Raw genomic sequence first — 13,874 nt, forward strand, 5'->3', positions numbered from 1 at the left:
GTTCCACCAACTTGGACTGGGGCAGGCAGGAGCACGTAGCTGGTGGAGGACATTCAGAAACCTGTTGTTTGAAGCCCGGGGAATATGGAAACTGTGTTGCAGGAATTTAAGCTGGAGGCTAAATTTCACTAGTCCAGTATTTGCTTTGACTTTATAATTGAACAGGGAAGTCTCTCATTCACCTAAAATACAAAATATCTAGACATAGCATCTTCTCCTCCAGTATTCCTTGACCATATCCACCTAAATTCAAAGAATTGGCATCATCATTAACTCTCTTTTACCCTCTTTACCAGCTATATATTTTAATCTACTTGTATGCCATCCAGACCTCAGTTGTCTGTCTTCTACTCAGGTGGATTTGTCTTCTAATCAGGGATACCAACAGACGCCTTGCTGAATAAGCTCTGACAGCATGGTGTCTACATTATATCACTCATGGACTGGTATAACAACTGTTCAGGGAGACATGAGAGGCAGCCGGATGGCTGGTTCTTAGTCATCCCTGCTGGCTCCTGGTGACTGTGGCTTCTTCTTCCAGATGCTCACTGCTGTTGCTTCAGTAATAGGCTCCTGAATCTTGCCATGATCAATATGTGCTCATTGGCATCAGACAAATGTTTCTTGATCGCAGGGCTTGAATTAAACTAATACTTGTTTGATTGAAGTGACCTGCACTTTGCAGGACATTTACCTGTTCTCTCCTACATTCTCCAATATTCTTCCAAAATGACCCACAGCTGCATGGCTGTCTTGCTTGCAGGTGTTCATAAGGGCCCTAGTTGTACCTCACTTGGCCAAGAGACTCAAAAATCCTCAAGGGGTTTGCCCACTACCTGCTCTCCCACCTTGAGCTCCAGTTTCCTTGTCACAGGGCTTGCTTTGCTCTTCCCCACCTGACAGGCTCAGCTGTGACACCTGGTCTCAGAGCCTCTGGTGCTTTCCTACCCTGATAGTCATCTTGATCTCCAGCAACCTGCTAGGTTCCTTTCTGCCTGAGGCCTCGTTCACTGGCCCCAGCTGAGATACCCATCTCTCCTCCCAGAACCTAGTTTATATCCTGGTTCTTCCAGGCCATTGTCCTCTCTCCTTCCTCTGAGCTTCCAAACCATATGGCAGTCACCATCCAATCATATACCTTTGGGATTATTAACAAATTGTTCCCTGGGAGGATCCTACTTGCCAGAAGTGGGCTGAAAGCTTCAGGACAGGTAGGACTGAGACCTCACACTTCTTTAGGATCTCCCTGCAGCAAGTGATGCAGCACCATGCCACAGCAGTCCTCAGAAGTGCTTGGTGGACAGACTGCTGTTTCCAGCTTCCCTTGTGGTCCAAGGGAGGATGGACACAGTCCCTCAGCTTTGATGGAGGCTGTAAACTGCCAGCAATTTTACTACCTCAAGCAGTCCCAGAATTTATCCTGAAATAGACATTGGGCCTTGTAGAAATGGGCATACTCTTTCTCTTCAAATGAATTTCAGTGAAATTTGGTACATAGATAAGTGAGATGTGTCATTGCACCTAGGTTACAGTGTAAAAATATGTATTTAAGTACTGGAGATAAATTTGAAATACCAAAGTTATGCTCTTGGAAAAAATTAATAATGGTCCTCAGGTTGGAAATAAATTTATTTCAATAAAAATCCCTCTTAGATAATCTGATTCTCCAGGTCATGGTGATGAAGGCTGACACATCTTTAGCATTGGTTTCCTAAGCAGGGCTAAAGCCTAACACATAGGGATCAGACATGGAGTAAGAAACTCTTTGCTCAGACTTGGCCCAGCCCACATGACTCTCAGATGGCCCACGAGCCAGACTCCTCCAGACATGTTTCGCCAGGGGCTGGCATGCAGCCTGAACTAAGGTGCCTCAGAAGACACAGCCTGATTGGATAAACCTCAAAGTTGCTTAAAAGTCTGACATCTAAATAGTGGCTTTCTTTTTAAAAGGAAAATATACAGCTATACAAAGATGGGAAATAATCAGTGCTTACTTTGGGATAATTAGAGTTGTCTTTTTTTCTCAATTTTGCTGGAAGGCTACTTCCAAAAAACAAAAACAAAACAAATAGACAAACACACCTCAGCAATTTCCCTTGGCTAACAGGGTTGATAGCAGTAAGCAAGCACAATGGCACTTAGCTCTTCTGCATTGGTGGTGGGGTTGGCTACTCACTGCAAAATGCCAGGCATCTATGAAATCACTCCCCTTGTTACACACACACTGCACACACACCCCTCTCTCGTTCCATCTTCCCAGAACTCACCTGATTGATAACATAGATGCCATAGTCCAGCTGCTGGCGCTGTAGGATTGGGTGCAAGTAATATAGCCAATACTTGAGGTGCTCCTGCCGGTTGCGGAATGGAATAATGATGGCCACCTTGTGAGGAGAGACACATTCCTTGGGGGTATAGCGGCCACCCACCTTCACCTTCGGATTCAGCTTCCCCACAAGCCCCAGGTCCACAGGCATGTTAAACTCGATCAGCATGGGGCCAACTAGAGAGGAGGAGGGAAGGAGAAGTTAGTAGGCCACAGGGCTTGCCACTCCACAGGCTGCATCAAATGGTCAGGCTGCAGGTGCAGAGGAGACATCTCCTCCTAGGAGTCAGTGTGGCTGTGGAGAGGGTATTCATGGTACCATGTCCAGCACGAGCGTGACCAACCACCCTAGGAAACCCTCAGTGCTGGGCTAACCCAGATACCGGTCACCCTGTGAGGAACTCACCTGCCCAGGACCCCACCCCTACCCCATCTTGCCCTCAGACTCCAGCGTAAAGTGGAAATAATTCCTGCTGAGACTTCCCAACAGGCTGTTGTAAGACATAGTGAATATGGATGAGGAAGCACTTTCTCAGAAACCCTGAGGTTTAGGCCTAGCTCTGCCACCTCCCAGCTGCGTGGCCTTGGACAAATGACTGACCTCACCTCCCTAAATCAAGCCTAACTGAGGAAGGGATGTGTGTGTTTGTGTGTATGTGCACATGTGCATGTTGCGAAGGCCAGCGTGGAGGGAATCAGCTTCACATGAGAAGGTAGCAGGAGTGGAGGAGTCTCAGGAGCGTGTCTCAGGAAGGGGCTTGATGTGGAGTGAACCAAACTCAGGGAGGGATAGAGCCAATAAGGCCCCAGAGGAGACTGAGGAGAAAAAAAAAAGAAACAGCGAGAAAGAACACCAAAGAAGAACGCTTAGTAACAGTGGGGGATAAAGTGACAAAGGGTGAAGAAGGGAGGAAGAATCAGGGATGATCTAAAGTTTCCGGCCTAGAAGAACACAGGTCCAGATGAGGGAAATGAGTTAGTAAGAGAACTCTCGGCACAGAAGAAAAATTGACGAGACACAGATGGTGAATTTTGAGACAGTGGCAGGTCAGGAGTAGAGGGAAGAGAAAAAGGTGAAAACACTGGGCACGTGGCACACGCAGTGCGGTCCCAGCAACGTAAGGAGTCAGACAGAGCCAAGACCTGAACCCAGGCTCCTAGTATTCTCCACAGACCGGACTCCCTCACAGCAGGTTCCAGGAAGCATTAGGCCCAGCAAGACGCTAGATGGAAAAGCATGTCCCCTGGCCAATGACGGGTGGGAGCCCTGCATATTAAATCCTGCTTCTGGAAGTCATGCCACACACCAGAGGCTCTGAAAGTTGTGCAGTCAAGAAACCCCCATCACTATGTTTAACCCACCATTTCCCAAAGTTATTTGGCCACAGAACCATTTTGTCAGGGAACACACTTTGGGAACTGTTACTCTAGTCTAAACAGCTTCAGCTGTGAAGCAAACCAGCCACAAGAACAAAGGAAGAAACCTAGAGAACAGAGATGGGAACAGCGACCACAAGCTCACACCAAAGTTCAACTGAACCATGCTGGTGAGAACCCACAGGCCCAGGGTGCAGGCCTGTCTGCTCTCCTTGGGGACTATGAGGTCCCCAAGCGCCCCTTGGCCTCAGGGAGCACATACCCTTCTGAATTGAGTAGTCTGAGAAAAGCGGCCTTGCTCCAGCTGCTGCCTCTTCTCCCTGCCCCAGTGCACCCCTCACACTTCCCTCCCTCTGTGGCTGGCCCCACACCATCAGCACAGGACCTGTACCCATGAGTTCTTTGTCTTCTGAGACATGGCTCTGACTGTATCACTCTCCCATTAAAACTCACCAGTGGCTGTAAGGCTGTGTGCCTCGTACAACGTAAGGCCAAACCCCAAGCGTGGCAAAAAGGCCCATCAGTCTCAGCTCCGTCTCCCTCCCCATTACTATAAACCATACCTATAGCCATACTTTTCTCCTAGCCAAAAATGCCCTTCCTTCTGTTCTTTAACCAGCAAACTTTGGCACCGAGAGACGGGCTTCAATCAAGCTTTGTCCTTTCGCTCTCATTACTACAGAGCTGTCGCAGCAGAACCTCTGGGGAAGGAAAAGCAGATCCCCAGGGCTCCAAAAGCCCTGCTCACCCTTCCTGGAAGGACAGGGCCCTAGCAGATCAGTCCCTCACAAGACTGCCTGATGACCTGGCTCCACCCTCCCAGGCTGCCCTTAGGTGAGCAGGCACTAAGCTCTAGGACTAAGTCACTGGCCACCCTAGACCAGTTTTCCCCAAACTGTCCCCAGAATCACCTGAGGCAATTAGTACAAACATAGAATCTGAGGCCCCTCCCCTAGAGAGTCTGATGCTGCAGACCTTGGGAAGGACCTAGATGGATAATACATGGGGAGCCGGGTGATTCCTACTGGGCAAGCTGGGCACCAGAGAGCTGGATGGCTCATCTTCACAAGCCCTGGGCTTTCAGGTGAGGGGGGTCCTTGGGGATTCTCACCATTTACGCCCTCCCCACAAGGTCTGCCAAGCCTGGGCTGCTCAACTCCCAACCTGGGAGGCCCTGCTGTACAGTGAACTTGTGAAAAACATGAAAAGAAGATCTGTCACTGGGCTCTTTTCACTTCAGAGGGCCCCTGCAACATCTGCAGCTCCCACCCCACCCCATCTTTGGTTCTGAAGATGCTGCTAAACATAACCCCATTTTCGGGAACCCAAGAAGCATCTGGGCTGTCACCGTACCAACTTGCTTACACCTTCTGAAACCAACCCAGGAGACAGGAATTCACATGTGGCCTGCCCACCCTCTGTGGAGTAGGCACCTGCAGGCTGGCAAGTATTCAGATGGTGCCCCATCATGGGTTCCAGAAAGGCAGTCCTGAGGTAAAGCGCTGGGACAGGAGAAGGGATGCCTGGGCCCTGGTCCAGCTCCACCAGTGATATGCTGGATGATCCTGGAGCAAGTCCCATCTACTCTGAGGATACTGGTTTCCCCATTTGTGAATCACGGGGATTGAACTGGATGATCTCTAAGGTCTCAAAACACCCTGACATGCTCAGAGACACTTGGTAAACCAGAAGAGCAGGGCCCCAAAGCAAGATCTTCTGACAAATCTCTGCTCTTACCTTCCCTGCCCCACGGACAGCATGAATGTCCAAGCAGGCAGGAAGAAATGAGTGCCCTGTACAGGAAAGGGTCCTGGACGAGAAGCCTTGATCACCAAGCATCATGCTCACCTATGTCCCCCTATATCGCTACCCAGGCTTTCTCAGCCTCTGTCCTGATTTCCATCTTTGCCCTTTCTCTTCTCCTTCTCCCTAGACACTATTCCTTCTATCATCCAGGTCTTCAGTTTAAATATGTGACAGTTTTCAAAAATCTCTGTCTCTATCCCACATCTCTCTTCTAACCCCACAGACAACAGGACACAGTAGCCATATGCCCAGGGCACCCTCAACTCAACCTGCCCCAAATGAACTCTCATGTAACCCCACCACCATCACCACCTATGGCCAAACTCGGTTCTCCTCCAGGGTTCCCTCAGCACTGACACTGCTGTCCACCCAGTACAAGGGCTGATTCCTGGGTGGTCCATCTTCTATTCCCCCTCTGTCCCCAACACCAACACACACTCTCTCTCTCTCTCTCTATCTCTCTCTCTCTCTCTCTCTCTCTCTCTCTCTCTCTCTCACTCACTCACACACATTCACCCATACACACACACACACAGGAAGTGTAAACAGCACTCTGACAATCCACAGTAGCCTATCAAGTACCAAATACCAAACCAGAGTCTTTATTCTGAAATGTTTGTTCAATGCAAACTCCCCTTGTGATATGCATCAAGACCACTTACAATTTGTTTCAATCAATACTTTCTGGGCACCCACTGTGTGCCAAGAGTGTGCCAACCCAAGGAGGGGTGGGTGGAGGGAGGGAGGATGAACAAGACAGTTCCTACCTGCTGAGCATGTGGCAGAACCTAAATGAAAACTACCCTGGTTCAAGGCTGGCCGAGGAACTTGCTCCTCCAAGGGCTTGTGCAGAGCTTTATCAATGAACAGCCTCTCTGTCCCTCCTGCTCCCTTCTGTGCCCCTCTGTGCCCCTCACACAACCTCCACCATGCCTCCAACACATCGAGAGCACCCTGACCCCCAGTCCTGCCCTCCTTGCCTAGTCTGGCAATCCTTTCCCCACCTTCTCTCTCTGAAGCCTCCACAACTCTGAGAATCCTGTGGCTCACACCTCTGAGACTAGAAGGTGCACAGCAGCCCCAGCCTGGAGGTGAATTCCTTCTTGGGTCTAGTGCCAGGCAGGAGGCCACCTGAGTTCCCTGCCCACCTCTTGCCACACTGCAGGGGCCATGCTCCACTATACACCTGGCTCTGTCCCAGCAAGACAGAGAATTCAGATTCCAGGAGGGCAATGACCAGGCCTCGTTCAGAACCATGCAGCAGACCTGCTACCAGGTCTCAGAGCCACTGCCTGGGGCCGCAGGGAGGGGCTACAGGAGCAGGCAGAGGGCTAAGGGCTTCATGTCAGTCCTCAGGCCGAGCCAAGGCACCCGTGCTGTGCGGCGCATGGCGTGTGCTACCACAGGCCCTCAGCCCTGCTGAGCTGGCTTGTGTGTTTTCTTGGCTCTGGGAACTGGGAAGCAGGGTTACGTAAGCAGATGAGCAGATGTAAGCTGTCCTTGGCTCCCCCAGCTCAAGCCCCGCCACGTGGGCCTCTCGGCTGGGAGTCCAGGTCATGGCCTTGCGTGTAAGTCGCTCAATAACTTCAATGTGTGAGCTCAACTCAGACAAATTCCACTGCTCTCCTGCCTGGCACGGCAAACCCAAACACATACATGCCCCTCCATCAAAGGCCCCGCTAATCTAACCCAGCACGGACTCCTGCCTTGATTTCATGCTGGCTGAACCACTAGTTCAATCCTCTGGCCTCAGCCAAACAGCCTGAAAACATGTAGTCACTGCTTTTCAACAGATTGGCCAGTGGTTCAAGACACAATCCTTGGCCTGATGCTCAGCTGTGACAGTGTTTCACCAGCCCAGGATGAAATGATAAAAGTAAGACCACATAGATGGTTTTTCATCAAACTAAATATATCAATGGATAGGACGCCTTTTCTTCTAAGATGAAGTGCTTCTTACAATTTAAATGGTAAAATGTCCTTTCTCTTATGAAATGATCATGGTATATTTTGATGCTGGAATGATTTTTTTACACTTGATTTTTTAAAAATATCCTTCCTTGGCAGTCATGGGTCAGGCCCCTAAGTTTCTCTTGAAAATATTCTGGGTAAGAAGTTCAGATGTTTGGGAAACATTTGGGAACATGTGGAACTAAGCAATACCTAGAACTCCTGTGGTTTTAAAAGTTAGGATATTGGCATTTCTTCCTAGGCCAGCTCTCAGACCTGACAGTACATTGCCTAGCCCCTCTTCAAACCATCTTCCCCGCTACAGTGTGGTTCGACAGGCTCATGTGGGTGGGCCGTTTCTGTCTGCACCAATCTTCCAAAGGCCAGGTGTGCGCTGTATGAAAGTTGATCATACAAACCGGGCCATTCTTGTCATATGCAGCTAAAGCAGAGTCCAGGAGCTGGGGGGGGGGGGTTAGCTTTCAGAGTACAAAACATTGTTCCAAGAATGTAATTCTCTGTAAGCCTGACTGCCGAAACCGTTGTAACCTGAAACCAGTTTATCTATAGCTTCTGAGATAACTTGTTGCAACACTAGGACTAATTTTGCCCACCTCCGTTCTCACCAATCGGAGCTTGCCAGCTCCCCAAACCCTTACTTGAGCCAATGAACTTCAATGAACTTTCTCAAAGAGCAACATATAACATTTTTTCCTTTTAATAAAACCTCTAACCTTCTCTTTGTTCTTCAGATATACCGAAGACTACCCAGCCTACCATGTATGCCCTGAATTGTAATACTTCTTCCCAAATAAAACATTAAATTTTGAGATCTGTCTCTACATTTTTGAATCTGACAACTGAGCCAGGCACTATCACCAAATTCCCCAGCTTGAGAAAAGATTTGCTTGCAGTGGTCCTGTGAAATCATGTTGCCCCTTGTGGCCCCTTGACCAGAAGTGAGAAGCACCATCTACTGTACGTGCCTTGTCTCAAACCTCCTCTCCAGTCCTTCTGGGAGGAGGACAAGCTCTCTAGGTTTCCAAAGACTTCAATGTCACCTAATCCAATAGCTGTCAGGCCTCAACTCAAGCATCACCTCCCTTAGGAAGCCTTTCCAGACCACTCAGTGAGGTTGGTTCTTGCTCTTCATCCACACCTGCTAAGCACTCACAGCACCACATCCATTCAAACATGAACCCAGTTAGTAAACACCATGTGCCAGGTGGTACCAGGCATGCAGAGGAAGAGCTAGGTTAAGAAGATGTCTTTGCCCTCAGGGGGACAGGGAGACCAGCAAAGCAAACAACAGTGGTGAGTGTGACAGTGGTGAGAACAAGCTGAACTGGCCAAAGGAAGGGGAATCAACTCCAGGCCCAGGGAAGAGAGTCCAGGAAGGCTCTGCAATGAAGCAGCTGCTTTGACTAGGCCCCTCAGATCCTCTTGGGCAGGATTCATCACACAGAGTTGTATCTACTTGTCAATCAGCTGCCTTGGCTGCCATGCACATGGGAGCATGCCGGCAAATTTTAGCCGAGTGGGTGGTGCACAGCTATCCTCCCTGCGTCTCTGCCACAGTTGCAAGCAGCAAAGAGAGTTTCGATAAGCCTACAAGAAAAGCTATGGAAGTGCATGGGATGAAAAACCGCCAGAAGGTACTCTCAATTCCCATGTTAACCATTTCTCACTGAGTTTTAAACTCTAACTCATGAAGGCTTCAAAAGTACTGGAAACGATTTGTTTTTTAAATCAGAGGTTCAAGGTATTTTTCTTTATACCTTAAGATATATCTTTAAAACTGAACAATAAGCATTTTAAAATATAACCCAAAGACGGGAAAGGGGACCCCTCTCCCTAGTCCCATTCCCAATAAGAAAGTATCTTCCAAAATAAAGATTTCAAAACATACAACTCAGTGACCAGGAAACAGAAATAATCAATTACAAATGTTCACATGGTGTGTCTTGGGCATATCACACCTGGAACACACCCCAATATCCATGGTTCTTTCTGCCAGCTCACCATCCACGCCACTATCAGACCCCAAGGAAAAAATGCTTTTTTAACAGGAAACAGAACACATCTGTGGTCTCGGAACCCTGTATTTGGGGATGTTAAGAAAAACAAAGTGCTTGCTCAAAAAATAAAGTAGCCTGCCAGAGGAGGCCTACAGAGCAGAGCCCAGGTGGCTAAGTGGGAAGCTGGACCAACCTGCACAGTGGGGACAGTTGGTCCTCCACCCATCTCTGTGCTTGGGAGCAGCCCTGCCAGGTGCCTGAACTGCTACACTTTGTAGGTTTTCCAAAATATGGCCTAAAAGTGACACTGCCAGCAGCAAACCACCATACCATCCTCAGTGGAACTGCCATTTCTCCTGCCTTGCTCTCTCCCTCATTAAAGTTCCACCCAACCTTCAAAGGCCAAGTACTCGCTTCAAAATGCTGTCGAGGTTTCCATCAACTGCAGTGGCTATCAACTGTGGAGTGCACGTAGAATTATTTGGGGAAGTATATGAATTTGCAGACTCCTGGGTCCTATTCACCAGGTTCTGATTTGGTAAGCCTGGGGCAGGGGCCAAGGAATCCGCATTTTAACAAGCACTCTAGGTAACTGCAATTTTGATGCAAGTCCCTGGACTGTAATTTTGAGAAACACTGGTTTACAGGTTCACTCATTAACCACCACTTCCCTCCCACTCCCAGGAAGGTATTTAAGAGGTCAAGTAAAACAACTTACACTCAGAAACTATGTATTCTACTCTGGTTTGTGCAAAGGGTCAGATATAATAACTATGTTGGGACCCATGGTCTAAATACTTTCTTTATTTATTTATTCATTCATTCACTTATTTATTTTATTTTATTTTTAGAGACAGAGTCTTGCTCTGTCACCCAAGCAGAAGTGCAGTGGTGCGATCATGGCTCACTGTAACTTCGAATTTCTGGGCTCAAGCACTCCTCCCACTTCAGCCTTCTCAGCTGCTGGGACTACAGGTACACACCACCACACATGGCTAATTTCTTATTTTCTGCAGAGACACGGTCACATTATGTTGCCCATGGTGGCAGGACTGTAGGCATAAACCTCTACGCCCAGCCAATATCTCCATTTTAACTCTTACTCAGTCTTAACTTTCTAAGTTCTGTTTTCTCTTTTTCTGTTTTTAACTTATTTATATCGGTCCTTTTTATGGTATGTGTTCTTATAAACTATCTTAAAAACTTTTGTAAAAGAGGTAAAGTAACAATCTTTCAAAGTCCAAACCAAATGTCATCCTCCTTCAAAGCCTTCCCCAAGCCCCTCTTGGGGCCAGTCTCCACTCCACACGCCTGCAACACCTACTGGAAGTCTGCCTTAAAACCCTACATGGGACAGGCACCAGTCTATCTGCTGGCTTCCTCCATCAGACATCTCGAGGGCAGGGGTTGTGTCCCATTCCTTTCTATTTTCAGGACAGGTCCTGGCAGAGCAGGATCAGCAAACAGGTGTTGACCCACATAGCACTTGTTCGACTATTAGGGAAGCTGAGCTTCGAAGTTACAGAATTTATGATTTTTGCCCTAATTGTACATCTCTGGCCAAGGTGAGGCAAAAACACTTCATTTCTGGGCTCTGACAAGCTTTGTTTCGGGTATAGCACCTGATTCACAAGCTACAGGTACATCCCCCACCCTTGACTTTTTTTTCCCCATGTTCCTGAGATTGGTACACTCTCAATTTTAAAGTAAGTTTCCTCCAGGTTCTAGGCCTGTAATTTAAGACTTTGTGACAACGGACAGCCCAACCTCCTAATAAAATATGTTGCATTTCCTCATCCAAGCCTTACATTGCCATGCCAAGGGGCTCTTCACCAAGTCCACTCACTCTTTAAGAGAATAATCCCAAAGCTCAAAGTCTAACATGGGTCACAAAATCACCAGAAAAGCCTTGGGTGGGTCACTCAGTCCAGAATGCTGTCACCAAAGGTACCAAAGCCATAGCTAGATCCCATTACCTCGAAGGGTCAGGATCTACCACGAAACAGACCCTAAAGAATCCTGCAGACCACAGCCAGGGGAGCCTTGAGAACCATGTGTCAGCCCCAAGGTCACACATGAAGGAGACTGAAGGCCAGAGGTTGACAGCCTTCCTCAAGAATACTCCTGGATTGGCAAAAAAGTTGTCCTCATCTTCTCTTTGATAATCTTTCAGGGTTCTAATGCTCACAGACGCATCTACACAGCAGAGAGCAAATCACGGCACATGTGCCTCTGCTGTTCCTACGCTGTGCCCATGGGGACTGTCTACAAATCCCTCTCCATATAGAGTTCCAGGGAAACACCACCTGACTGAGGTATCATAAAAGTGGATCTTATCTGACATCACTGATCTAAACCCCTCTAATTTCTACAACCACAGATGGTCATGGCTCCCCAATTCAGCTAGGCAGTAGAATTGGGAAGAAAGCAGGGGGGATCTTAGAAGTGGCCACATAACAGTTCATTTCTGTCCAGAGGCTGGAGATGCAAGGCCCTGGGGTCAAGCAACAGTATCCGGGGGTCACAAGCTTGCAGAGCCCAGTAAACAGGCTCCCAAGTGTTTGGCCTCTGGGGAAAAATGTCCCAGGAGGAATTTCTGCTTTGTTTGGTCCTGGCCCAAAGTGATATTCTTCCTTCTCACTCCCTCAGCTGGAATTTATGGAAACTACCAAAATTGTGCCTGCCCATAGTTACCACTACCAGGAAAAGGTTCGGGAGCCAACTTGTCTGGAAACCTCCTGTCAGCACCAGGAAGATCCTGCTGCATCTCTCTCCTCTTAGAACTAGAGTACTTCCAGAAGGGACAATTTGAACTTCTCAGAAAGGACTAGAACAGTATAGGCATCTAGTGTTTTACATTAACACCTTCACCTCCAGGCTGGGGCAATCCTCTTCTGGCCTCTTCGGGGTCCTTCTCTCTCGGCCTGGAGCCAGTTACCAGCAAATAACCCAGGACCTGCCACTTGAAACCTCCAGAGTCACATTCACCTCGGCACCCTTGAGGGTCCCGGCCGTCACTGCCAAGTCAGGATGCTGGGGAGGATGCTTTGCTCTGCACCTCCTTAGGCCAGTTGTTAGAAGAGATGTAGACATTCAACACAGCCTACAGGAACCAAATGCTATTTCCAAGGGAAACAGCATGGTAGGAAGCCACAAACCAGGGCTCAAACAGCTGTTCCACCTCTGAAAAGCCACAGGCAAGTATCCTAACCTCACTGGTGACAGCACAGTACCTAACCCATAGTAGGCCTGCACCACATATTTGCTGACTAAACATATTAAAATAATATTTGCATGCAGACCTCTTACTCCAAGAAGCTGACAAGTCATTCTTAACAGAGAGAATTGAACAGAGGCTAAGGTTCATAAAGACAGACTGTTTACCGAGTAGAGACAGCTGAGATCCATGATACTAGCATACCTAACATGTAGAGGAACAAAGGGCATTAATATAGTTACAGAAAAAGAAGAGCGCTGGTGAGAGACTGCACAAAACAAAGGGGAAAAAGAGTCTTATGTTCAAACAAAATATGTGTGGACAAAGTAAACATATAAATAATAGATTCAGATGATATCCGCAATACCTAAAACCAGCAATGGATTAATATCCAGGACATATAAGGAATTCCTGCATACCATTAAGAAAAATACAAGAACTCCAGTGAAAAAACAGGCAAAGGATTATTATTAATAAGCAATTTACCAAAGAAGAATCCCAAAGGCCATCAAGCATATGAAGGGTTACTCAAACTCATTAGCAATCAGAGAAAAGCAAGTTAAAAGAGAAAAGAATTATTGCAGAACATCTATTAGTTTCACAAAAAATAGGAAGCTGGTAAACATATTCACATATATCCAAGAGGACATATATAAGGATGTTCCTCTCAGTAATATTTGTGAAGGTAGTGTTGGGGGCAGTCTGGGAGTTCTTCATTATGGAAGGATAGGGAAAAACTGGGAAAGATGACAACTACAGGGTATTATTCGGTAGTTAGGATCAACATACTAGATGTATATATAGTAACATGGATGGACCTTAAAAACAAAGGTTAGCACCTGGTGCCCAATTCTTGGTTTCCAAATGCCATTCTCTACTAAAAGAACTAGGGCTTGTTGGAGAAGTGGCTGAGTCTAGGGCTGAGTTCGGGACAAGAAGAATAAGAGGACCCTGTAACATCTTACTGTGCCTAAAAGTAAGAAAGTACTCAAAGAATAATAGGATAGCTGGGCACTATATAGCTCAGGCCCATAATCCTAGTGACTTGGGAGGCTCAGGTGAGAGGATCACTTGAGGCCAGGAATTCAAGACCACCCAGGGCAACATAGCAAGACCTTATCTCCAAAATAAAAATTAAAAAAAATTAGTTAGGCATGGTGGCACATGCCTGTAATCCTAG

General features: G+C 47.5%; 1 protein-coding gene across 2 annotated transcripts in view; it reads right to left on the bottom strand.

Moving 5' to 3' along the window:
* B4GALT1 (beta-1,4-galactosyltransferase 1) overlaps positions 1-13,874 on the bottom strand; it is a 52,621-nt gene that overhangs the window by 19,281 nt on the left and 19,466 nt on the right. For both annotated transcript variants that reach the window (XM_012770170.2, XM_076008797.1), the window contains exon 2: positions 2,268-2,503. In XM_012770170.2, coding sequence (XP_012625624.1) covers positions 2,268-2,503 — 236 coding nt within the window. The remainder of the gene's footprint in view (positions 1-2,267; positions 2,504-13,874) is intronic.

The sequence above is a fragment of the Microcebus murinus genome, chromosome 12 (genome assembly GCF_040939455.1).
Source record: "Microcebus murinus isolate Inina chromosome 12, M.murinus_Inina_mat1.0, whole genome shotgun sequence".
NCBI classification, from domain to species: domain Eukaryota; kingdom Metazoa; phylum Chordata; class Mammalia; order Primates; family Cheirogaleidae; genus Microcebus; species Microcebus murinus.